Source organism: Copadichromis virginalis, linkage group LG10 (genome assembly GCF_057382275.1).
Source record: "Copadichromis virginalis isolate Kocher_CV1m ecotype Utaka linkage group LG10, C_Virginalis_male_GT1.1, whole genome shotgun sequence".
Classification (NCBI taxonomy): Eukaryota; Metazoa; Chordata; class Actinopteri; order Cichliformes; family Cichlidae; genus Copadichromis; species Copadichromis virginalis.
The window spans coordinates 18557635-18582885 of record NC_140627.1 but is presented as its reverse complement, the minus strand read 5'-3'; the positions used below and the strand labels follow the sequence as shown (position 1 = coordinate 18582885).

Here is a 25251-nt window from a genome sequence, read left to right as displayed (position 1 = left end):
ATCAAGTGGTTTTTCTCACAGAAATATTTGATTGCTGGCAGAGCACATCAGTTTACTTAATTTCTTAGATTATTGTAAGTGGAGTATTTCTAGGATGACCTTACATTTCTGCTACACCATATTGTAATGTCATTTCTGATGTAGGGCAGAGAAATGATCACATCACAAAATAAAAATCGTTCTTTGTTTGTAATGTATGGGTGCATGTATGTGTGCTTTAAATAAATGCTTATACACGCTGCAGTCATGACATGCATGACTTCAGGACATCCCCTGTTTGTTTTTTCTTGAAATGTAAAAGCCGACTCCATTACACTATACTTACCTGTTTTTTTCCTCTACCTCTCTGTCTCGTTCAGTATGTTGTGTGGCGGTTAGGAACTGCCTGGAGTGCAGGCAGAGACAGAGAGATCGGAGTTGCAAGTCCTCCTTAACCAGCAGCAAGTCACAGGACAGCCTCCACAGTGCCTCCACCGCCAGCAAGGTAGCACACGCATGAATCGAGGACGCATTCAGCAACACCTAAAACTGTCACAGAAACATGCATATGTATGACACGCCACCTTTTGATATCCTGTCTTCCATATTTAGCAGGATCCAGACAGACTTCTCCAGGATGTAGACATTAATCGTCTCCGAGCTGTGGTTTTCAGAGATGTGGTAAGCGTGCGGGTGTATTTTTGGTATATACAGTATTCGTCTGGTTATAGATACAGGGAGCAAAAAAAAAAAAAAAAAAGAAGATGCCTGAGTGTTTCTCTGCTGAATAACTTTGTGTGCGTGTGTTGTTTTGCTGCAGGATGACAGTAAGCAGGCTCAGTTTCTGGCGCTGGCAGTTGTTTACTTTATCTCAGTTCTCATGGTTTCGAAGTACCGGGACATTTTGGAACCCCAGCGAGAGATTGGCAGATCTACGAGCTTATCCGGGAGAAGCATCCGCCACGAGATTAACTCTCCAACCAGTACAGGTGACCTTTGTTTTTCTTTTGCTCCATCATCCTCCACATGCAAGCATGATTTTGGATGTTTGCATTGTTTGACCAAACAATGATACTGATAAGAAGAATCAATATGACACCAATAAAATAAAAAAAAGAGAAAATAAGGGTGTTACTTGAAAAAATGCTTTAAAGCATTAGTCTTTTTTTTCAGTTGAACATCAAAGGTCAGTATGTTGTGGAATTTCTTGATAATCCAATCTGCACTGAGAAAATATACTTCTTTAATTGTATCAGTGTTTATCCATAAAAAAAAAATTTCTTCCAAATTTCTCCAGAACATCCATCCACAGCCTTCCCCGACCGCGACAAACAGACCCCCACCCCTGTGGATGACTCCCCTCGTGCCGGCCTTCCACACACAGACTCGGGCATTGGAGAAGAGGGCCATGTGAGCGGATCGCTAAACGGTTCGGAGATGGGTCTTGGACTCGGGCTGGGCCTGGTGGGGAGAGAGACGGATAAAGATAGAGATAGAGACAGAGACATCGGAGGAGGAAGTGGGGGAGGAGGCACAGATCTGTTATGCAGTCTGTCATCTGATGTTAGAAGGTCACAGGAGAGCCTTTTGGATTCTCCCCATAACCCCGGCTCCACCCCCAACGCTAGTCAAGCCCCGCCTTCGTCCATCTCCAGCATCAGTCAAACAAACAAAGGCATCAATGTCAAGGTGGGCGTGTGATTCCAGCATCCACATGAGCCTAATTCTGAGAAAACAATAGTCAGCACATATCTTTAGATCTCTCAGTTGTAGTTTCTTTAAATATTTGAAAATCACTGTTTTATTTTAACTAATAGAAATCTGGTTTAATGCAGTCCAAATGTATGTATCCATTTATGTTTACCCTATACTGTAGAGGTCACGTGAATTTTCTATTACTTTTATCGCCTGTATTTGTAGCTGGTTGATTACCTGAGCTTAGATGCTCCTTTCAGTGAGCTTATGTGTGATTAGAACATACTCACTTTTCCATGTTAGATAAAAGAACAAAATAAAACCACCATTCAAAGCAAAATTTAGTGATACGCCTCATAAGTATCGTGTTCTGTCTCTCGTTCGCTGCTCTCGGGAATGCAGGAAATCCTGAAGAGCCTGGTGGCAGCTCCCGTTGATGGAGGGGACTTGGGACAGGAGTCTGGGCCAACTCCCTATCACCCAGACCCTGCCTTGAAGACGCACCCCATGCTGCCCATGCAGTTCCACTCCTTCGACAGGTCAGTCCCAGTTTTTGGACCTACGTGGGGCGTAAAACAAGCAGAGATATTAGCTTCGGTGCACCCTGACACATCCATCAGTTAAACGATTTTGGGTACAGAGACTACATTGTTTAGTGTAGTGCTGTTTGTCAAGTTGCTTTGTACCAGTTTTAGAAAAACAGTGGGTGCAGAAACCGATCGTTGCCTCATATGTGGATAATTCTCACTTTGAACAAAGTTCTTTTGATGGTAACATTTACAAATACACACATTGTGCTCCCCTGCCAGCAGTCTGTGATATGTTTTGTTTGATGGTGACTACAATGGCACAAAGACAAGAAAGGCAAATGCAGCTGAGTGGTTTGAGTAAAATGGATGCATTAGTTTGAAAATTCAGTTTTAAAAAAAAAACCCCAGTAATGTTAATTTTTGTTTATCAGCAGTGATAGCAGGATAGTTTGGATTTTAGATTTAGATACTTGGACACGATGGGGGATGATAAGTTTAAAAAAAGGTTTCAGTTTTTTTGCTGACGACATGCTGATATCTCCTGTACAGAAACAGGAAACAATCACATCTGTATTATTAGTAGTTTTGAAATGCGTGCTCGCCCTTTCAGTTTTGACTGCTATGTTGACATTTTTGGAAGATTAATCAGATCTCCCTCTGTATCTCTGCACAAAAGAAAGACCTGCACTTGTTTTAAAAAAAGAAAAAGCATGTTCGCAATAGTTTTACCTACTTTGACATTTAAAATAGTCTCTAATATTGCTGCTAAGCTCCCAGTAGTCTCTACATCTGAAAAATAAATGTCCTTGTTGCTCCCTGATTTTTGTCAGCTGTTATGAATAAAAAGCAGAAATTACTCTTTGAGAGGATGTCTCGATATCTTTGGGGACATTACTGGGCCCTGAAATTCACTGGTACTAAAAGGAATGTGAAAAAAATGTAACGATGATGATTCATAGGTAGAAAAATTGAGTTTGCTAAAAGAAAGTTTTCTGTTTCTTAGGTCAATTAATACATTAATTAAATTAAGAAACCGTAGTTTCTACATTGAAAGACCCCTCCCTGAGCCTCCTTATGCTGGAGGTTTCTTCCTGTTAAAAGGGAGTTTTTCCTTCCCACTGTCCCCAAAGTGCTTGCTAATAGGGATCATATGATTGTTGGGTTTTTTTCTCTGTATGTATTATTATAGGGCATGGATGAGCAACTCCAGGTCTCGAGGGCCGGTGTCCTGCAGGTTTTAGATCCTTGATCCAACACAGCACTCGAGGCCTGGAGTTTTCTACCCACGTTGTAGGGTCTGCCTTACGATATGAAAGCACCTTGAAGCGACTGTTGCTGTGATTTGGCGCTATATAAATACAACTGAATTGAATTGATGTTTGCACATCTGTCTGAAGAAGAACTTACCCCTTGAAAGCCTAATAGGAAGAAGTTAGTGAGGGTGGTCTACCCTTGGAAAAACTCAGAAACTATTCTAACTTTATTGATATATACTGAGGTGTCAAAACTCATCATTAGTGTTACAAAGGACGTTTTCAAATGTCATCTTCGTGGGGAAAAGAGTTTATTCTATTCTATTTTATTTATTTGGTGCTGTAGCATACAGTAAAACCCAGTGATTTGACAGTCTGACCATGCACTAGGCGACAGTGGGGAGGAAGAACTCCCGTTCAACAGCAAGAGACCTCCAACAGAACCGGGCTTAGTGAAGGACAGCCATCTGACATGACTGGTTGGGGTTTAGGACGGAGACAAAACAGAAAAGAGGATCATAGAGAAATGGCAAACAGCAAATGGGATGCACCACATCGCATGCAGTGGTCGTATATGCATATATGGAGAATTCAGAGGGTAGTGGACGTGAAACACTCAGAGCGTCATGGGATGTCCCTCAACAGTCTGAGCTTATACTGTAGAAGCTTAACTTAGGGATGATTCAGGGTCACCTGACCTACAGGGTTTATTAGAAAGCATAGTTTTAAGATAAGTCTTGAAAATGGAGAAGGTGTATGTCTCCTGAACTATCTCTCACTGTACTTTTACAATAAGCCTATTTCAAGGTCTAGACGTAACAAATACATGGATACATGTTTGCCTGATGCCTTTATGTCTCGTCTTTCACAGGAGTGTCGTGGTTCCAGTCAAAAAGCCTCCACCCGGCAGCCTGTCAGTCAACACTGTGGGCACGCCCACCACTAGCGGAGGAGCCTCAGCTGGCAGCACACCCAACATTTTTGCTGCTGCAACAGCAACACCCAAGAGCATGATCAACACTACAGGTGGGAGAGAACACACAGCTGTAGCGCACACTTAACCCACCCATGTCTTTTTGAACCTACTCGTGTAATTTCGACGTGCATATATTCGATATTTTACTCATAAAGACTTTTGCCCAGTTGGTAGTGTGTGTGCTAAAGGAGATAGAGCACATAGAGAACTGCAGCATGACAAAGGTGTTTGTGTAAAAGGCCTCAAGCAGCTCAGAAACCGCTCAATCAAGCAGGGTTGAATTTCTTCTTTTGTTACAAAAAGTCTTTGAAGCTTCATGCTTTTGTCCTTTAACAGGCAGAGCAAACTGAACCAGCAGATCCTTTCAGGGTTAGTTTTAGCTTGTATATGAGGGCAGATGAAGGAAGTTGCAGACTGCGCAGCAACTATAAGATACTTATCTTATGGTGGACGTTGCACATATGGCTCATACTTAATACTGAATGCAGAAAAAACAGAGAGATATTGTCTATTAGATGATCCTTGACCCAAATTTAGGATAACGACAACATCAGCAGACTTGCAGATCATCCTTTCTGAGTAGAATCATGCTCAGCAGATCCACTGCAGCAGAGTGGATTTCTATTTGAGAATTTGTCAGCCTGTTAGACATATTGTACTTTATCATACATGCATAATGGATAAGGAAGGGATTTGTTCTCTGGAATGGATTCTGTATATTGATTGAAAAGCTTTTTTCTCAAACCGGGGCCATTACCAAAAGGACAAGCAGCAGCATGTCCAGTTCCTTTATTACTACCATTACTGTTAACTTCATACTAATCTTGGTTCTTGTTACTATTTTCCCTCCTGTCCAGGTGCCGCAGATTCGGCCTCCTCATCCTCATCTTCCTCTTCATCTTTTGTCAATGGTGCAACTAGTAAGAATCTGCCAGCGGTGCAGACAGTGGCACCAATGCCAGAAGACACCATGGAGAATATGAGGTCAGAACTCTCGCCATCATACAGCCTTTGGCCATTTCATTTCATAGGTTCAGTTCCATCCTACTTTATTTTGTCCCCCTGTCTCCTGCTTTTGTTTTTTATGTTAAATTGTCTTTTTTCCTGCCTCATTCCTGTCCCTTCATCCTCCCTAAAGATTTCTCACTTCACTTACACGTTCATTACAGGATTATAGGGTAAGATGAAGTTTTTTCTGGACTGATGTGGCTGTGGACATTTTTATTAGGCTCATGTAAGACACACCACATTTGACATGCTAAACTAATCAACCGCAAAAGACGGGTTCAGGTATCGTTCCATCAGCTAATATCAGCTAATATTAATCATCTTCTAGCCACACATATTATATGTTGTCATGCACACGCACCCCTGACACTTCTCACTTACCGTACAGTATGATGCTCATCACCTCTGATATGAAAACTTTGTATGAAAACGTCACCACTTACTAATTAAGACCGTTAATGTCTTAGGCTCAACAGTCTTTTTTTTGTATTTGTAAACATGTAAATGAACTTGTCATTAACAAAAATCTGTTTTGTCTTCAGACTTTATAGGTGTCACTAAAAAAATTATGATCATCTGCAACATGAGGTCTTTACTAATTACCAGTTAGCGTGATTAGCAGTGTTCCTTTACCATTGTAGGAGTTTGCACTGTAACATTTTTGTTGTACTCTACTTAGACATGTTAGCAGATACAGTCATGTGTAAAAGCAAGTTTTCGCAGGAATCTGTGCAGTCCTGTGAAAAAAACTAAGTACACCTTCACGGAATTAAGAAGGTAAGTCGCAGCCAGGTGCTGCTAATCGAATGCACCTGATTAATTGATCATCGCCACGTGTGAGCATCTCTATGAAAGCAGATGCTTTGGCAGTTTGCTGCTCTGGAGCATTCAGGTGTGTTTAAGCACAATGCCGCAATCTTCCCCAAGTTTACTCCAACGTCAGAATGTGCAATGCTTAGGGAAACTGCAGAAAACTCAAGAACTACATCTCAGACTCCACATAGTAACACTGCTTAGGTTTGCAAAGCTGCACAGCTGAACAAACCACAACGAGATCAAGTGGAGATGTTTAGCTGTAATGCACAGCACCATGCTTGTCAGCACGGTGGTGGAGGGGTGTAATGTTGCTTGTTTTTCAGCCAAAGAACCTGCTTTTTGGCTCCTTTTGTTATACCAAAGTATTTTAGAGTAAAACATGAGGCCATCTGTCTGTCAGATAAAGCGTGGCCCAAATTGGGTCATGCAGCAGGGCAATGATCCCGAGCACAGCAGCAAATCTACAACAGAATGGCTGAAAAAGAAAATGATCAAAGCTCAGACCTCAACCTGATTAAATGTGGTGGGCCCTCAAGAGAGCTGTGCATAAATGAATGCCTGAAATCTTCAGTGAAGTCAAGCAGTGCTGTAAAGAAGAGTGGGCCAAAATCGCCACACAGCGATGCAAGATAAGGAAATCAGGAAATCATTACTTTGCTCTGTAAGGTGAATCGTGGGGTTTACTTTCACAGGTTTTTCACAGGACTCCATATAGTTGTGTAAAAAGTTTTTTTCACATGGCTGCACATGTTCTTCTAAAAGTGCACACACACAGGAGTGGGTGGGATGCGTGTGCATGTCTCCCTTAATCAGTGCGCATGTCTGCACGTGTGTTTTTATGTGTGTGTGTGTGGTTTGTATTGCAGTGCCTATTGTGAGGTGGCGCAGTGTGCGCTGCGCAGCGGTCAGACGCCCCCTGAGCTCAAGTCTTTTAGCTCTCTGGCTGGCTTCCAGGCAGCCCCCCGAGATGCAGGACAGTGTTTTAGGCAAGGAGATACTCGTCCTGTCCCCATGCCCCTCCCTCTGCCCCTCCTCCACCACACACCCTCTGCCACGCCCAACCACTACTAAATGTTCCCAGAATGCCATGCAAGAAAGGGCCGACTTCCTCAACAGCTTCAACAATTTTTCAGTAGCAGAGTCAACTCTGTCATTTCTGGCATGGTCATCTCCTCACACTAACCCCAAACTCCAGGCCAGACCTGAGTCGAGATGCTTGTTTTAACCTTCACCGCAGCTTTCGCAAATCATCTGGTTCTCCGAGCAGGTTAAAACAAAACCACAATTGGTAGATTAGCGACCCAGGTCTGTTTCAGAGATCGCATTACCTACAAAGCCAGGAATATAAACTTCACTGCCATCGCGGCTCCATAATTGAGTCTGCTGCTTTGTACTCTTCATGTCTCAATTTCTAAAGAATGGAAAAGCATTTAAAATGCAGCTGTACACACATAAAGACGCAGTATACCATTCAAGAGACAAGTCTGGCAGTTTTTCAGGTTCAGTTTTTATTACACTTTAACCTTCACTCATCCCACAGTGCTAAGCTGACCGGCTAACAATTATCCTTTCTAACTCATCTTTTTCCTAGTAATACTAATACAGACATACTGCTTCCATACCACACCATCGTTTTTTTCTACATTCTGTGTCCGACTTGCACTTTTTTCTGTTTCCTTCACCTGCTTTTTCTCTTCTCCTGTGTCCTGTGCCTCCCTTCCTTGTTCTCACGTGTCTCCACATATTTCTTTCATTCACATTTGTCCCTTCTCGCCTACTGTATATCCCCTGAGATTTTTCCTCAAACGCTCTTGTACCCTCATCTGTATGTTGCTCATGTTATCGGCCCGCCTATCGTTTTCATCCTTGTCTCTCGATTATCTCCGCCACAGTATCACCACAAAGCTGGAGCGCGCTTTGGAGAAGGTGGCCCCTTTGCTCAGGGAGATATTTGTGGACTTTGCTCCGTTCCTGTCCAGGACGCTGCTGGGTAGCCATGGGCAGGAGCTGCTCATAGAAGGTACAGGTGCTGTACACGGCTCCTTTTTCTCTAACTGGCGTCTCTCTGTGGAGTCTCCTCATTCACTGTCCCTCACAGTAATGTATGTGTGCGCGAGACAGAGTGAGATCGAAAAAGAGTGAGTGGAGGGTTGAGAACGAGGTGGTGTGTGTGTGTGTGTGTGTGTGTCTGTCTTTGAACTGGCTGCTTCACCCATTCGTCAAGCAGGTAGGATTTTGCACTGTTTCTATTCAGCTAGCTAGATGTGTCAATATTTTTAGATAAGATTATGCCAGTTTTAGCGTTACGGGTGTAAGAGATTGTACTAAATGCGTTGCAGTCCTGCCTCTGCTCACCTGCTTCCTGGTGTCCCTCATCTTTTCCGTTTGTTCTTGTCTTTTCTGTGGCATGCTTTTTTTAAACGATGATTGTGCACAGCAGCAGAAACCGCTGACACTACAGTGTCTTCTTGATGATATTTTTGTATCTTGCAGTGGTGTGTGTGTGTGTGTGTGTGTGTGTGTGTGTGTGTGTGTGTGTGTGTGTGTGTGTGTGTGTGTGTGTGTGTGTGTGTGTGTGTGTGTGTGTGTGTGTGTGTGTGTGTGTGTGTGTGTGTGTGTGTGTGTGTCAGTGTGTCACAGAGAATAAAAGAGAGGCTCCTGACTGTGTTGTATGTGTCTGTGCCACAGGTCTGGTCTGTATGAAGTCTAGCACGTCTGTGGTGGAGCTCGTAATGCTGCTCTGTTCTCAGGTTGGTAACTTCTCACCTCTCCTCTCTGTGTCTTGATGAAATGTCCTCACGCTTTCAATCAGTTTTGTCAAAACCTGACGTGCCTAAGTGTTTTTGAAAGGCTTTTTTTTTCGGGTGGGGGGGTTAGAGCACACCGGAAGCTTCAGAGTTATTGATCTGCCCTGTGAGGCAGGGACGACTGTGTAATAAGCGCATTGCAGATGTAATCTAATATCACAGCATAGTTTTCCCTCAATAATAATAAAATCAGGGCTAGAATTGTGACCTATGCAAGGTTTAAGTTTTACATAAAAACACATTATGTCACAGACGTTACATCTTAATTCGTTTTGTCTGGCTCATTTATCCGTCTGCTATCACAGTAAGCCAGTAAGCTCAGTTTACTTCAATAAAACTCCATAAAACTCAAAGCGAGAGTGACACTTACCTTCGCAGAGCCTTTCACAAGTGGAACCTGTCACCAGCTTTTCTTTTCTTTTAAGTTGTAAAGTTTCTCAAAGCGCTCTTGTTCTTTTAGGCGTTCATTTCCATCCTCTCGCTCTCCATTTTCTTCATCTTTACCTCTATGTCATCTTCTCTCTCGCCTTTTGTCCTCTTACATCTTCAGCCGTGGTCATTTTTAAATCGGTGTTTCAGGAGCAACTGCTTTCATCTCGTACCACTCTCCACACTGCCCTTCTCTTTACCACTCCCTTTTCTTTTCCTCTCTGTTCCACTTCTGGGTGGCTGCTCGTCAGCATGTATAGTATTACCATTGGCTCCGGCCTTGTCTGCCATTAGAGACCCGGGAGAGCAAACCCTAGCCCAGAAATCGATCCTCCGGATGGGGGGATGTAACAGGAGATAGTCCCACGTGTCCTTCACAGCCTTAAGAGCCAGTGGAGCTAATGGAGGTCTGATAGTTTGAGGCTTTCAGCAGCACTCTTACCCTTCTCCACTCTCCATTCTCTCACAGACAGGAGCATTTTTACTTGTTTCTTTCATCTTTCCTTTGATCAGTGTTGCACTACTGTGCACTTTTCACACAGTCAATGGTAAATGATGAAACCATTTATGTCCTCTGAAATAAAGCTTTTTTTAAATTTCTTTTTTAAGCCTTTTACGTGTTGATCAGCTCGTCCAGTCAGGGTCTGATGATGTAACAGCATTTACTGTGGAAGAATGAACAAATGTTTGACCAATTAAAGGAAATCCCCGATATAACAAATGCAGATGCCTTCACACAGGTTCACTGCAGTACTGTGTATTAATAATCAAGGGTTTCTGGCATGTACTAAAAAGCCAAGAAGGCATAGTTGTTGTTGTTTTAATTAGCATAATTGAAGATAAGTGGCTTTGAAGGAGGAATCATAGTTTAAAAGGATGGCCTGGATGATTTTAGATTAGTGGAAAAAATACTTCAGTATTATTGGTTGAAAATATCAATTACCAACACATATTTTATCACTGTGATGCTGGTCATTAGGTTGATGTTTAATGAAAACAAGAAGGCCAAGAAAGCAGGACACTTGTGTTGTCATGGTTTGAGGAAATGCTGGCTGCAGATCAGTTTTGTCCTGTATTGAAACTTCTCTATCCTGATGAGAGAGATCCTTTCCAGTATATGACAGTGCCCCCATTGCATGTCACGAGAGCTCAGTGAAAGTTTGAGTATGAAGGTCACTAGATCACAACGATATTGAACGCCTATAGCAGATGAATTCTGGGAGACCAGTTTTCTCCACTTTCACTATCAAGACACCAAATGAGGGAATATCGTTTGGAATAATCATCCCTCCTGTAGAGTTCCACGCGATCAATATCGGATCAGTGAAGCTGCTCTGGCATCTGCTGTCACTGCGTTTCTGAGGTGCTTTCAGCAGGTTTCCCAGGCAGGAACTTCAACCTACTGCAGGCTAAAAGAAAAATTAAATTCAACACTCCATTAAAACATGTTTATGGGAACTGAACCGTCATGTGTTTTCTTTGTTTTTCATCAAATACAAAGATATTCAGATGTAACTCTGAATATGGTACAAATATATTATAAATTGTTAATCCTGTATATACTGATATGTAGTGTAAGCTGTAGTAGATACTACATGTGTATATACTTTGCATTGCATTGCATTTGCATGCCCGTGCTATAATATTGTTTGGCCTGTCGGTGCTGGTTCCAAACTGATTTACTTGATAAACTTGAGAAATGTTTAAAAATGGGGCGGTAGATGTGGTTGCTAGGCAATATAACAGCATCATAATATAGCATCCTTTCTGATCTAGCACAGGTGACTCAGAAGGGAGTACGCTAATTTAGATTCTGGCAATATAAAGAAAATGTGTTTGTGACAAAATTATTGATACATTTTATAAGATTTCACAGGTGCATAAATGGATTATTTTAGCTTGTTGCTAGGCAACATGATGACGCCATAGTGTCTGATATGGATAAGAACCATCGGGGCACCAAGATGTACCTGCATGCCAAGTTTGGCTGCTCAACTCCTGATGAGCTAAGAGGAGTTTGCAAACAAACAGACACCCAAACATAGATTTTGTGTATCGTAGTAAGATTACCTGTGAGTGTTCAAGGATTACAATTTAATTCTTTAAAACAAAGAAATGGAGAGCAGAAGTAGAAGGCAGCATAGCACAGAAACACTCAAGTAAAGTACTTGTAAATCATATGTTTTATTTCATATTTTATTGAAGTATTTGGGTAATTGTATATTGCGCCACTAGTCATTCTGATGCTCTGATCCACTTTCATGAGCCATTGTAAAACCAACAGTAAATGAATTAACATTCTTTAGTCTCCAAAATAAACTGACTACATGTTTAGAACATGAATAAAACCAGTATAAAATGACCCGTAGAGGTGTGTGCATGGCTTGACCTGTTCATCATTTACCCTTTTTTACTCCCAGCTGTGGTTCATCGTACTCTTTTTGGTGTCTCTTCTACACTTAGGAGTGGCAGAACTCAATTCAGAAGAATGCTGGACTCGCTTTCATTGAGCTTATCAATGAGGGAAGGTAATCCATCACACTTAATGATTATCGCAGCACATCACTCTGTAATTCACACATTAACACTAATTCTGTATCAGTGCTTAACAACTAATGGGTGTGATAGAGCCCTAATGAGAACCTTGCCAGGATAAGTGCACAGTGCCATGTGTGACCAGCAGGAAGTCGAATCATTATTGTGCAATTACATTTACAGCTGATTTGAGCCGGTCTAATTTCAGTGCTTGCAGTTTTGCTTTTCCTTTTTACTCCAAACTACCCGAGTATCAGTGCAAACCCAACAAAGAAAGCACAAAGTGGAAAACGACAGCATTGCATTGAAAATGAAGCAGATGTTAGCTGAAATCATTAGCCATTCTTATTGCTGCACATCCCATCTTGTTGAGAATTTATGTTTTCTCTAAATAGAGATGGTTCCTTCCATTTTATTTTATTCTTTTGCTCTTTTTCCACTTACTCCCACTGCCAGACTCCTGTGCCATGCCATGAAGGATCATATTGTGCGCGTTGCGAATGAAGCGGAGTTCATCCTGAACAGACAGAGGGCTGAGGATGTACACAAACATGCTGAATTTGAGGTATAAGCACAAAATACAACTTCTGTTTGTCACTTGCTGTATGTATGCGAGCAAGAAGCCACAGAAACTGGACGATATGTATTGTTTTCAACGTTTTTAAAAAAATCAGCAGTGCAGATAAGTGAAGTCCTTTTGTTTTGTGAGGGCTTCAGGTAAATATTGTTCAGGTTTATCTGGTCCATTTTCCAGAAAGCAGGTTCAACAAACTAACTTTGAACTCTGGGTTGGACAAATTTAAGTTTTCAGTTCCAGAAATAAGGTCAGTAAACTCTGCGTTAAGAGCATGCATAAGTAATGGAGCAAAAAGCCATCATTAATGGAGCTCTGATACCAAGAGTCACCATGGCAACAAGTAAATAATAAGCAGAGCTTATTTTTATCCATTGGAATATGAGTGTGAGTCGGTGTGGGCCATGACTTTTATCTTATGAGAAAAGAGTCAATTCAACCATCGTCTGGGTTTGGGTCAGCAGTCTCTGTGGATAAGCCACTACCCACAGCTTATGACCGCAGCTGAGTGTCGGACCGTACACTGATTTCTAAATCAAATTTTTACACCCAGTATCACCGATTTAGATGATTTTTAGTGGAAATGGCCCCAAAGTTTTCAAACTGTGAATTTTCAGACACTGAAACCTTTACAAATTATGCATCTAGTAACTGCATATCAATGTATAATCGATGCATATCGAGGCATATATTTGCAGCCTGTTTAACTTTACAAAGTTTCGTTCTGTTTTATTGTCATGCTCCCACTTTTTCTGTCACTGTGAGCGATTACAGCATCACAAATTATTGTGTTTAAATTTAATATTTAAACTTTAGTTTTAAAACATTTGCAAATATTTCTGTCACTGAAGTGAAGTGACTTGAAAAAACACTTTTTTTCTTTAGAAAAAACAGCTGCATTATTGTTCAAAGAATCACGGAGTTAGAAAGATGTAGCCTGTTATTTTAAACTGTTCATAAATCCATGATGTCCACTGATTGCTGTCTATGCGCTGACATCATTGACTGATTGATCATAAAAGCACTTGTGTGAAATATAACATGAAGCTAATACCGTATATAATTGGGATTTCATGTCTGCAAAGACGTAAAATTGTGCGATGAATTCACTCTGCTATTCATTTTTCTATCAGCCTTACAAATGAGGAACTAAAACCAGACAGCAGACAGGTTCACAGAGTCTGTTACCGCAATAAATGCCTCAAAGTTTTATTCAACTCTTTTTGGAACAGAAAACTCAGTTTTTTCTCATCTCAGGGTTGACAAACAGCCTTGATCCTCCAAGAAAATGATAATCAACTAATTGTTGATATTTAAGAGTAAATGGACTATCAGTATATTTTTTTATATAAACATTTTTTACAGTTTTTTTTTTTTACATTAGATTGCAATTGACAGTTTCGGAATAACTTCAGATAAATCTTGTTAGCATATGTGCAATATAAGATAAGCAGTTATCCACGCGTGTATCGGCCTGATGTGTAAATACTAAGGATCCTCATCTGATCACCTACTGACTCCTTGTTAGCACCATGTCCTCGTCGCAGTAATGGTCCACGGTCTTACTGTTTCTGGTCCTTGTTTAACTTTCCACGTCCCCTTCTCCTCCAGTCTAACTGTGCGCAGTACGCTGCAGACCGAAGGGAGGAGGAGAAAATGTGTGATCACCTCATCAGCGCCGCTAAGCACAGAGATCATGTGACTGCTAACCAGCTGAAACAGAAGATCCTCAACATCCTGACCAATAAGCACGGAGCATGGGGAACAATGTCACAGAGGTAGACCATCACTGTGTAATCTCACGAGCGATCCCTGCAGGAGTATGAGTAAGGAGTCAGATTTTGATATAAATTAATGAAATGGGTAATAAAAATGTGCAGTATCTGACTCCTAATATATTTACTGCCTGGAAGCATCAAGAGACTGATGTCCTTATTTTGTTTTAATGCACTTCAGCATTTGCTCATCCAGACCTTCCTACAGGCTGGCGGCCACATGTGATGTAACATGTAACATCTAACCTTATCCATCCTTCATCCGTTATGCCACTATTAAAGAAACTGTTGGTTGTTTACAGTTCATAACTCAACAATATTTGTTCTTCCTCTTTATCTAAAAGCCCGTTATTGGTGTTTGTAGAGTTGGAAAAGCCCTCATGGTCAAATGATGCCCTTTATCCTAATAACGAGGAACCTTTTAGACTGTAGGAAATTAGTTTGGGTGGTTTTTAGCATAAATGTCACATATAACGTCATCTCTGTCTTTAGACAAGTGCCTCAACTGAAATTGCTCATCTTTTTTCCTCCCGACTTTCAGCCAATTACACGACTTCTGGCGTCTAGACTACTGGGAGGACGACCTCAGGAGGAGGCGGAGATTCGTGCGAAATGCCTTTGGATCTACTCACGCCGACATGCCGCTCAAAGCTCTCGATGAGTACAGTCAGTAATGTTTACTAACATACAAATATTGCTTTGTTTTGTTTTTTTCCTGCATATTCTAACATGCTCACTTAAACATAAACAGGTACAGAAGACGAGGAGAAGGGACTCAAAAAAAAGAATTTCCGGAGTCAGTCGGTGGTCACCCAAAACCCGGAGGCAGAGCTCATGCTGGAGGGAGACGATGACGCTGTTAGTCTGCTGCAGGAAAAAGAGATCGATAACCTCGCTGGTAAGAAACAAACAAACACACACACACACAGACACACACACACACACAGACTTTGTTACAGTCCAGCTGAACAATAAACTCTCTGACTCTTGTTTTTAGTACGTTTTCGTCCGAGACTTTTTATCTCCAAAGGCAAGTTTGACATTTGAAAGCTTTGCAGCTAATCTAACCGTCTGGCTGATTTATCTCACAGAAGATTAAATCACAATTCACTAAAAACTGATGCAAATCAGATCAAACACCTTGTTTAATCCAGTGATTCCTCCCTGGCTTTCATAACCGATCGGTTGTTTCCAACAGAGGGGAAAGAAGCCAATGATTGGTCAATCTTAACTAACATGAAATGACCCTAATGTGCTGTTTTATATTCTCCTGTGATCATGCTTATTGGCATGACCCGGATACTTGTATAACTACCGATAGTAATGCCTGACCCTTGAATTTGTCCCCACAGGTCCGGTGGTTCTGAGTACTCCAGCTCAGTTGGTAGCACCAGTGGTGGTGGCTCGAGGCACTCTGTCCATCACTACTACTGAGATCTACTTTGAGGTAGATGAAGAAGATACTGCGTTTAAGAAGATGGACCCTAAAGTAAGAACAAATCATTTTTCTTTATAAGTGATCAGTGCACAGAAAGAGAGAGGAGGAAAACCGGTAAATTACAGGGTTAACTTATAAGTCTTTCTTTGTGCTTTTTTTCCCAATAATGTGCATCTTCATTAGGTGCTTGCCTACTCGGAGGGTTTGCATGGCAAATGGATGTTCAGTGAGATCCGAGCTGTGTTCTCCAGACGATACCTGCTACAGAACACTGGACTAGAAGTCTTCATGGCCAACAGAAGTAAGTCTCCAGAGTTCTTACTGAAACGATCATACTCACAGGTGACACTGCAATTAACCCGCTTTAGTATAGAATGACTACACTACCTGATCTGTTTAAATGTACTCTTGGATATTAGCTCAGTGTTAAGTGAGTGGTTCATTTTAAATCAGCATTAACTGTATCTTGTTCTCCCTCTAGCATCTGTGATGTTTAACTTCCCCGACCAGGCCACCGTTAAACGGGTTGTCTACAGTCTCCCGCGGGTCGGTGTAGGAACGAGTTATGGTCTGCCACAGGCCAGGTATGCACAGCTCTGTCTTCGAAGGGCAATGCCAAGATTTGATAAATGGAGAATTACATTTCGTGTGTGTGTACATTTCAGGCGGATTTCCTTGGCCACTCCTCGCCAGCTGTTCAAGTCATCCAACATGACGCAGCGCTGGCAGCGGAGAGAGATCTCTAACTTTGAGTACCTCATGTTCCTCAACACTATTGCAGGTGAAGTCCACTTTAAATGAGCGCTGACTCTTCTACCTCTGGACCTGTCAATGATATACGTGTGAACAGAAGATCGGTCAAGCACACAAATCTGGCTGATATGTCCAAACATTTCTGCTGAGTCATACGGACATTTCTTATTCACTGTGAAGTTTTTTAGCAGTTTAAACTTATTTGGTTGCTTCGATTGCCAAGGATAGAAAACGCACACTTCCATTGTGTATTTCCTTCATTGGTGATTCTATAAACACTTTAATGAAGAGGGCAGACAAAGAAGGTGACAGATTTGTAATAAGATGAATGCTTTGTCTGCAGTTTGCCAAATTGTTCTTTATATACTAGAAAACAGATTTAGAAAAATGAATAAAACCACTTGTTTTAATACATATTGAGATACTGAGTAAGTGTCAGAAGCACACAAAGAAATTGAGTGAATATTTGTTTAACTCCTGACATCATTTATCAACAGTTTGTACTTTTATCTCTCTGCTTGACTTTCTTTTTTTTAACTAAAAACATGCGTCTTTAGTTAATGTGTGTATAACATTTCATCTGGGCTCAGCGGTTCGTTAATATTTCAGCACGAGTCCGGCATAATGGATGTGTAAGATTTTAAAATATTTATAGCAACGTTTCTTTTCCCAGAGTAACATTTACACAGACATTTTATAGTTTGTTATAATCTAAGAGTAGTGTGTGTGTGTGTGTGTGTGTGTGTGTGTGTGTCCTTGCAGTTTATAACAAGACTAACGCCACACTGTTGTCGCTGATGGCTGTTGTGTCTTCTGCAGGGAGGACCTATAATGATTTGAACCAGTACCCTGTCTTTCCTTGGGTCTTGACCAACTATGATTCAGAGGAGCTCGATCTCACACTACCGGGCAACTTCAGAGACCTTTCCAAGGTTAGAGCTCCCACCCATAAAACTCTTTATGCACCTTTTCCAATTTCCTGCGTGTGTGCTACTTGGAGATGCTATCAACTCAAATGAATCAAAGTCACAAAATAGCATTTACGGTACATAATGTACCAAGGAATAGCACAAATCTCTCCTTATCACATCCCCACCAAGAGCGTATACACCCCGCTATGCAGAAGAACGCTAATGTGTGGTTTCTCTTCAAAGTATTCATCCAGTTATTTCTCTCTGATTTCTTCTAGCCAATCGGTGCCCTGAATCCCAAACGAGCAGCATTTTATGCTGAGCGCTACGAGACATGGGATGACGACAGCGCACCTCCTCACCACTACACAACCTTATACTCCACAGCTCATTCAACACTGATGTGGATGCTCAGAATAGTGAGTGCCTACTTAACACACTTATAAACTGGAAACAGCTAACTAAACACACGCCAGACACTCAGGGCTGCTTTTCACATGAACGTGTCTGTTTTCTGTTCCTGTAGGAGCCCTTTACCACATTTTTCCTCAGCGCTAATGATGGTAAGTTCGACCATCCAGAGAGAGCCTTTTCTGGCATCGGTCGCTCGTGGAGGAACTGCCAGAGGGACACGGCTGATGTGAAGGTAACGTGGAACAACCTACTGAAGTGACTGGTTTGAGGTTGTTGGACTAGATGTATTCAGCATAAAATCCATCCGCACTGAGACCTAACACCAGGAGCATGAAATTATGGTTTTCTTCTTTCATTTCCAATTTGAAAGTATTTAGAAGTGGCCTTATGGCCTCAAGTGGTTAACATATTTGTTTTGCATATGAGGAAAGGTCCTCAGCTTAATTCCAGGAGGAGGCACAACCCCAGTTTTAAGGGTTTGCAAGTCAGCGGTGGTCGCACTCCAGGATAAATGGGAGTTTTGCAGGGAAGGAAAAGGCATCTGGTGACAAATCTGTGCCAGATCAGACATGTGGAGCCGTTTGCTGTGGTGACCCCTTGGGAAATAAGGGAGCAGCTGAAAGTACCATATGTGAAATATTTGATAATAATTTGCTAAAGGAGCGTCAATAATTGATGTGGATTTTTCTTAGATCCAGTTAACTAAAGCAGCAGCATAGCCTGTTATTATACTGAGAGTGCAGAGGGTGGATTGTTAGATGTTCACCAGGCTAGGTATTTTGTGTGATTTTGGTTTGTTGGCTGTTTGTTTCTGATCTTGGGGTGTTCGTTTTATAATATAACAATTTCAATGTTTTTTTATATGAAAATGCATTGAAATTAAATTTAGCTTCCACTAAAACAACAAATAACGAGTTGGTTTTTTACATGTAACAAAGAAATAATTATACTGTAAGTAATTTTAAGTGCTGCATAATTATTTTCAAGTACTGCATAATTTTCTGGTAATTTGGCAGAAAACAAAATAATATTTTGCCATCTTACAGAGCAAGTAGGCTGTACCTGTGTGTGGGCTGTATTATAGAGTGGCTTAACCGAAATTGTTTCTGTTTTATTGGAAAGGAGATACAAATTATACTGTAAGTAATTTTAAGTACTGCTTAAGTAATTTTTGGTATTGTTTAATTACATGGTAATTTTGCAGAAGAACAATATTTCCCCATCGTAAGTAGGCTGTACTCTTCAGGTCTTTATTTTTTCTATTTATTTAATTGTGCTTTTTTGTTTATGATGTACTCAAAATCAGTTACAATATCATTTGTGTCTCCTTTCCAGTAAGATATGCAGACATTAAGCAAGGTTAAGCCACCACATGGCACAGCATGCTCCTCAAAAAGAGGCAGTGACTGAACAATGTGTTTTTGCTCGTGTCCATAAGGAGCTGATCCCAGAGTTCTACTACTTGCCCGAGATGTTCGTCAACAGTAATGAATATGAGCTCGGGATGCGCGAAGATGCAGTTCCTGTAAGTGATGTGGAGCTTCCCGTCTGGGCCAAGAAACCCGAGGATTTTGTTCGCATTAACCGCATGGTGAGAAAAACAGAGACTTGTTTTTTTTAATACTAAACCTGGAAGTTTTGTTTCTTTTTTTTTCTTTGCCTCACCTTCAAATCTGGAGATAAACTGCGAATATTCTCTCTCTCTGATTCTTTCCCTCTCTCCAGGCATTGGAGAGCGAGTTCGTGTCGTGCCAGCTTCACCAGTGGATTGATCTAATATTTGGCTACAAGCAGCGAGGGCCAGAAGCGGTGCGAGCTCTCAATGTGTTCAACTTCTTATCCTACGAGGGAGCAGTCAACCTAGACAATCTAGATGCTGTACAGCGTGAGGTTTGTTGACGATTATCATTAAAGTGCAGAAATCGAACTTGTGCGTGGTAAGCCCATCTCTTCCTCTCTGATTCCAGCTGATTGAGGCCCAGATTCAGCTTAGTGGTCAGGTGCCCTCCCAGCTGCTGATCGAGCCACACCCACCTCGGTCCTCCGCCATGCACCTGGTGAGATACCTCAACAGCCTTAGCACATCTTGGCACGCACTTACAGACAAACACCTGATGAAAACACCAAGTCAACTGTAGGAGCGCTGCAGAGCTACTGAGCTAGCAGTGCTTTGAATCTTCATTGTTTTCATTTATTTATCATATTTTTAAAACATTTCTACCCAGTGCATCAATTATTTTTAGTCCGCATTCTCCGAGAGGAATAGCTTCCATTAGCAAGATGTAAGCTATTTGAAGTTTTATTACATACAGTAGTATGTAATGGTGTTTGTAGCCTCTCTGTAGTCCCTGCTACTCTCAGCAGCATGAGGCCTCTGCTTCTCTACATCAGAGCCATCAATGTCAACCCAAACCCGTCAGACCCCGAGCCCTCAGCAACCGGTGCATCCGCCTCCTTTCCTAGACCTAGAGCCACCCTCAGTGTGTGTACCTGCTCTGACCCTGTGCTCCCACTAATATACCGTTTCCCCTGCCGTCCCTCTGTCCCATCTGTTCTGTCTGTCCCTCTCCCTTCGTCTCCATCCCCCTTCCTCCAACCTACCCTCTTGCCCTTTCTCTCTCTCCCTTTCTCTTTCTCTGTCTGTCTCACCAGTGTTTCCTTCCCCAGAGCCCTCTGATGTTTAAGGATCAGATGCAGCAGGATGTCATCATGGTGCTCAAGTTTCCCTCCAACTCTCCCGTGACACACGTCGCGGCCAACACGCTCCCCCACCTCAGCATACCAGCAGCCGTGACGGTCACATGTAGCCGGCTGTTCGCCGTAAACCGCTGGCACAACACTGTCGGTGAGTGTACGTTGATGGAAGTCCGTGTAAAATTTAAATTATTAAAGAATTTTTGCGACTGATTTCCCAAAGCCGGTAATGCTTGTATACTTACAGCTGAGCCTGAAGCATTTGCTCTTGTTGTTTCATAATGCCCTTTAGTCCTGTTTTGTTCACACCCTCGATGTTGACATAGAAATATTTGTTAATTAAAGCTTCAATTAACCTTATTAATGACCTCATTAGCGCAACAGACGACGTGTAATTAATCATGGTAATGTGATTATACAGGATCACGGGCAGCTTAAGTGGCTTTTAGTACCGACTGCCACACGAGGCACTTAATTTTTAATGTACGCTTGCATCAGAGCTCCCATCAGAGAGCACTGGATCAGGCCTTCTTCACCACTTGAAGATGTGCGTATGTATGACTGTGTAATATTTGTGCCTCAAACCCTTCAGGCCTCCGTGGAGCTCCAGGATACTCCCTAGAACAAGCTCATCATCTGCCCATTGAGATGGACCCTCTCATTGGTCAGTTCTCACACATATTCACAGCATTTTATCCATTCAAAAAGTTATAGATGCAATTTATGTCGTATTTTATTGACCAGAGGTGGGATGTGGCCCAGATGCAGATCTGAATCAAGGAGTTTTTAATATTATAGGTTATTGCAGAATTTATCACAGATGCTTATATGCAGCTCTTGTTTTTATATAAGCAGTTGCAGACCATAGTTTTGATACACATGTTCTGTAAGTAGATAAAGGGAATTTCCAGATCACTGGGGGAGCTGTGGCCAAAAGCATCACGTGATGCATCGGGAATTTAGATATACTGTTAACCATTTTCCATTTTTCTGCCCTCATTAGCCTGATTACATCTTTTTCTTCCCATGTAGCAAACAACTCAGGCGTGAACAAGCGTCAGATCACTGACCTGGTGGACCAGAGCATCCAAATTAACACACACTGTTTTGTGGTTACTGCTGATAACCGTTACATCCTCGTCTGCGGCTTCTGGGACAAGAGCTTCCGTGTTTACTCCACAGAAACTGGTTGGTTTTTGTATTATTTATAAGTCATGTCAAGCACTAAGTACAGCAAGCATTTCCTCGAGGCTGTCAGCTTCCTTTTTGAAGCTTAAATTTATGATTCTGTCAGAGTCGTTGCTTTGCATGTTTATTAATTTATTACATAGAAGAGATGCAGGCTTTTTTGGAAATACATGCAGGCACATGGAGGTAGATGCTGTTTTTACTGATCCTCGGGTTTAAAAGGAGACACGGCTTGATTAAGTTATCATCACGAAGCATTTTTATCCCACCGTCGCCTTCCAGGAGTTTGATAAGGAGAGGCACACACACGTTGGCAAACTTGTCTACCTCCCTGCTCTCCACAGGAAAGCTGACCCAGATAGTTTTTGGCCACTGGGATGTGGTGACGTGTCTGGCTAGGTCAGAGTCTTACATTGGAGGAGACTGCTACATCGTGTCAGGATCCAGAGATGCCACTCTTCTTCTGTGGTACTGGAGTGGGCGGCACCATATTATAGGGGACAACCCTAACAACAGTGAGTGGTGAAATGGTGGATACAGAATGTGTGCAAGTTAACTAGTCGTTGTTTGGGACATGAGTGCATGAATGCGCTTCAAGGTCAAACATTAAGTTGAATAATTAGAGCATGTTTATTGTATATTTACAGCAATGGAAACATTTTTACTGCAAATGTAGTGGTTTGACTCTTAACTGTGTTTTCCTCAGGTGACTATCCTGCTCCCAGAGCAGTACTGACAGGACATGACCACGAGGTGGTGTGTGTGTCCGTCTGCGCGGAGCTGGGATTGGTTATTAGTGGAGCCAAAGGTTTGTACATCTTTATATGTCTTTGCCCAGAAGAGGTTTATTTGCAAATAAATATTTAATTTAATTATAAAAGATGCACATCAGAGAACAGTGGCGTGGACGCAGTGAACGTTAATCACAGTGAATGTTGCTTTTGCCAAAGCTTTACACTATCTTGCTTTGATCTTTTCCCTCAGAGGGCCCGTGCCTCGTCCACACTATCACAGGGGACCTGCTCAGAGCCCTGGAGGGTCCAGAGCTGTGCCAGCAGCCACGCCTCATCTCGGTGTCTAGCGAGGGACACTGCATCATCTACTATGAGAGAGGCCGCTTCTGCAACTTCAGCATAAATGGAAAACTGCTGGCACAAATGGAGGTCAACGATTCGACACGGGTAAAGCTGTCAGGGTTACTCGAATGCAAACATTTTCATACACTGGTGTTCGCATTATTCAGCCATAAACCAAGAGCTTCTTTTAACTTGGACTCTTTTTTTTCTTTTCCAGGCAATCCTGCTAAGTAGTGACGGGCAGAATTTGGTGACAGGAGGCGATAATGGAGTTGTTGAGGTGTGGCAGGCGTGTGACTTCAAACAGCTTTACATCTATCCGGGCTGTGATGCCGGAATCCGTGCCATGGACCTATCACACGACCAGAGGTAAAACAGGAAGAGGACAAAGACTGCGTCACCTTTGTGATGTGATTGCAAAAGTTTCGATGGTTCGCAGATGTGATTTACTGTGTTCTCTGCCCTCAGGACTTTGATCACTGGCATGGCGTCTGGCAGCATTGTGGCATTCAACATAGACTTCAACCGCTGGCACTACGAACACCAGAACAGGTACTGAGGACAGTGCGAGGAAGAGGACGATGGAGGGAGGCGAGGAGGTGATGCATTCTGCTGTGTATCTGCAGCACAGGGGAAACTACAGGTTCAGAGACGATGGAAAAACAAGTACCGGACCTTAGGCTGTATTCCCTTGTGAAGTTCACTTGATTTTAGGATGCGACGGCGCTGGTGGAAACTGCTTCCTCTGTGCATACGTGTATGTACGCGCACACACACGTGTGTAACCACAGACACTTAATACCCAGAAGATACACACCAAAACCTGCTAATAGAATAAGAAGACTGCAGAGTGGGGAGGGGGAGGCAAGGTGAGCAGATATTGTAGAGGTCTTTCATACCTGTACCACTCACAGGACTGGTACATTTGCTGTTCCTCAAAGAAATCCTAGGTTTTCTTTTCTTTTCTTTTGGCTATGTTTAACATTTTGTTCTTTACTTTTCATTTGAGGAGATGCCAGCACATCGCTTATTGGGTGGATAATTAATGAAATATGTATCTAAACTGATAAGAAATGGTCAGAAATGAACTAGCTCTACCCATTGTTCAAAAACAGGTGCTATTGGCTTGATCTTAAATTCACCCTTGAAAAATTGCTGGAAGGTCTAATTTTTTAAAATTGTTTAATCTTGTTTAATTTCACCTGTTTTATTCTTTTCTTTTCTTTTTTTGAATATTCATTTAGGTTTTTTTTGTTCTTTACCCTCAGCAGGCTTAAATCAGATTTTTATGTAAATAAGGCTCTGCTTCCTTCAGAGTCTACACTTCTACTTTCACTACACGAACTGCGCTTATCACCTTTAATTTATTAATGACTTGCTGTATGTAAAATACTGTGTAATAATTATTATAATGTTGACAAGGCTGATGGTAATAACGGTGGTAAATGTTTTGCCAGGGAAGGTAATGATAAATAGGTCTTACCAGTGCCACCAAGGATGACGAACACAAGACTGACATGATTTCCTTTGTATATTTGGTGATCGTTCTGTCAAATATGTACATATAGTCTCGGTTCAGGCTTGGCGGGAGACTTGATCAGCTGAATAAGACTGGAAGCGCAAACTTTCACTTACCCACATTTGTTGATTATTTAAAAAAAAAAAAAAAAAAGAGAGAGAATCAAATCAATGTAAAAGTTTTGTTTTGTATTTGCACTTTGCACCAATCACATATCATTATTTATTAGCTTGGTTCTTTCTGGTCGGCTGCCATTTCGTTTAGGTCCATTTTCCTACGGGATAATTTGTGCATTGATGTTTGTATTTAAAACGTTGAGCTCATGTGTGATTATAAGTTTTACAACCTCACAGTTGTAAGCAATATCATGATTCTGTAGCTGATAGAGGCGGGGCGGAGGGCGGAGAGAGAGGATGAAATGTGAGATGTACCGTATGTGTGAAGCCATCTTGATCAAATGCGCACATGCACATACTCTATCGACAGGTTCAACTTACGTATCCAAAAAAAGGTTAAATATTTTTGGATCTATGAAACCCTAAAAAAAAAACTATTGTATTCATGTTTTATTGCAAAGATGTAAAATATGACGTGTGAGTTGGAAAAAAAATCATGATAAGAAAATAAAATATGCAAAGAATTTGATGACTTGGCTTTTCATTGATCACAACCGTGTATCACGCGTACATTTATTGCCATTTTGAGTGAAATCTTACTTCCATAAATGCGATTTCTAGTTAAAACGCTGCATTTTGCACACACTTGTCATTCGTTGAACTACCTGCTGTTTTTTTTTCTTTCCTGTTTGTGAAAATAGCAACATCCTGCATCACAGACATCAATACCCTGTTAGTAGTACAAAATTACCACTTTCAGTTTTC

At 41.7% G+C, this 25251-nt stretch overlaps 1 protein-coding gene across 18 annotated transcripts in view; it reads left to right on the top strand.

Moving 5' to 3' along the window:
* The window catches only part of nbeaa (neurobeachin a), a 98724-nt gene extending 73709 nt beyond the window's left edge, over positions 1 to 25015 (top strand). For 3 of the 18 annotated variants that reach the window (XM_085470414.1, XM_085470410.1, XM_085470421.1), the window contains 33 exons: positions 360 to 484; positions 592 to 660; positions 800 to 968; positions 1277 to 1668; positions 2077 to 2213; positions 4329 to 4483; positions 5291 to 5417; positions 7124 to 7243; positions 8150 to 8283; positions 8946 to 9007; positions 11957 to 12021; positions 12485 to 12593; positions 14214 to 14380; positions 14919 to 15043; positions 15129 to 15275; positions 15730 to 15866; positions 15999 to 16116; positions 16297 to 16399; positions 16481 to 16596; positions 17388 to 17500; positions 17758 to 17898; positions 18006 to 18125; positions 19332 to 19484; positions 19619 to 19783; positions 19861 to 19950; positions 20546 to 20738; positions 21180 to 21251; positions 21620 to 21775; positions 22120 to 22290; positions 22482 to 22583; positions 22760 to 22956; positions 23069 to 23220; positions 23320 to 25015. In XM_085470414.1, the coding sequence (XP_085326540.1) occupies positions 360 to 484; positions 592 to 660; positions 800 to 968; positions 1277 to 1668; positions 2077 to 2213; positions 4329 to 4483; positions 5291 to 5417; positions 7124 to 7243; positions 8150 to 8283; positions 8946 to 9007; positions 11957 to 12021; positions 12485 to 12593; positions 14214 to 14380; positions 14919 to 15043; positions 15129 to 15275; positions 15730 to 15866; positions 15999 to 16116; positions 16297 to 16399; positions 16481 to 16596; positions 17388 to 17500; positions 17758 to 17898; positions 18006 to 18125; positions 19332 to 19484; positions 19619 to 19783; positions 19861 to 19950; positions 20546 to 20738; positions 21180 to 21251; positions 21620 to 21775; positions 22120 to 22290; positions 22482 to 22583; positions 22760 to 22956; positions 23069 to 23220; positions 23320 to 23410 (4493 nt within the window). In that variant the 3' untranslated portion in view covers positions 23411 to 25015. Of the gene's footprint in view, positions 1 to 359; positions 485 to 591; positions 661 to 799; positions 969 to 1276; positions 1669 to 2076; positions 2214 to 4328; positions 4484 to 5290; positions 5418 to 7123; positions 7244 to 8149; positions 8284 to 8945; positions 9008 to 11956; positions 12022 to 12484; positions 12594 to 14213; positions 14381 to 14918; positions 15044 to 15128; positions 15276 to 15374; positions 15408 to 15729; positions 15867 to 15998; positions 16117 to 16296; positions 16400 to 16480; positions 16597 to 17387; positions 17501 to 17757; positions 17899 to 18005; positions 18126 to 19331; positions 19485 to 19618; positions 19784 to 19860; positions 19951 to 20545; positions 20739 to 21179; positions 21252 to 21619; positions 21776 to 22119; positions 22291 to 22481; positions 22584 to 22759; positions 22957 to 23068; positions 23221 to 23319 lie in introns of all 18 variants that reach the window. The other 15 variants (XM_085470415.1, XM_085470411.1, XM_085470412.1 and 12 more) reach the window with 10 other exon arrangements.
* The last annotated feature ends 236 nt before the right edge of the window (positions 25016 to 25251 follow it).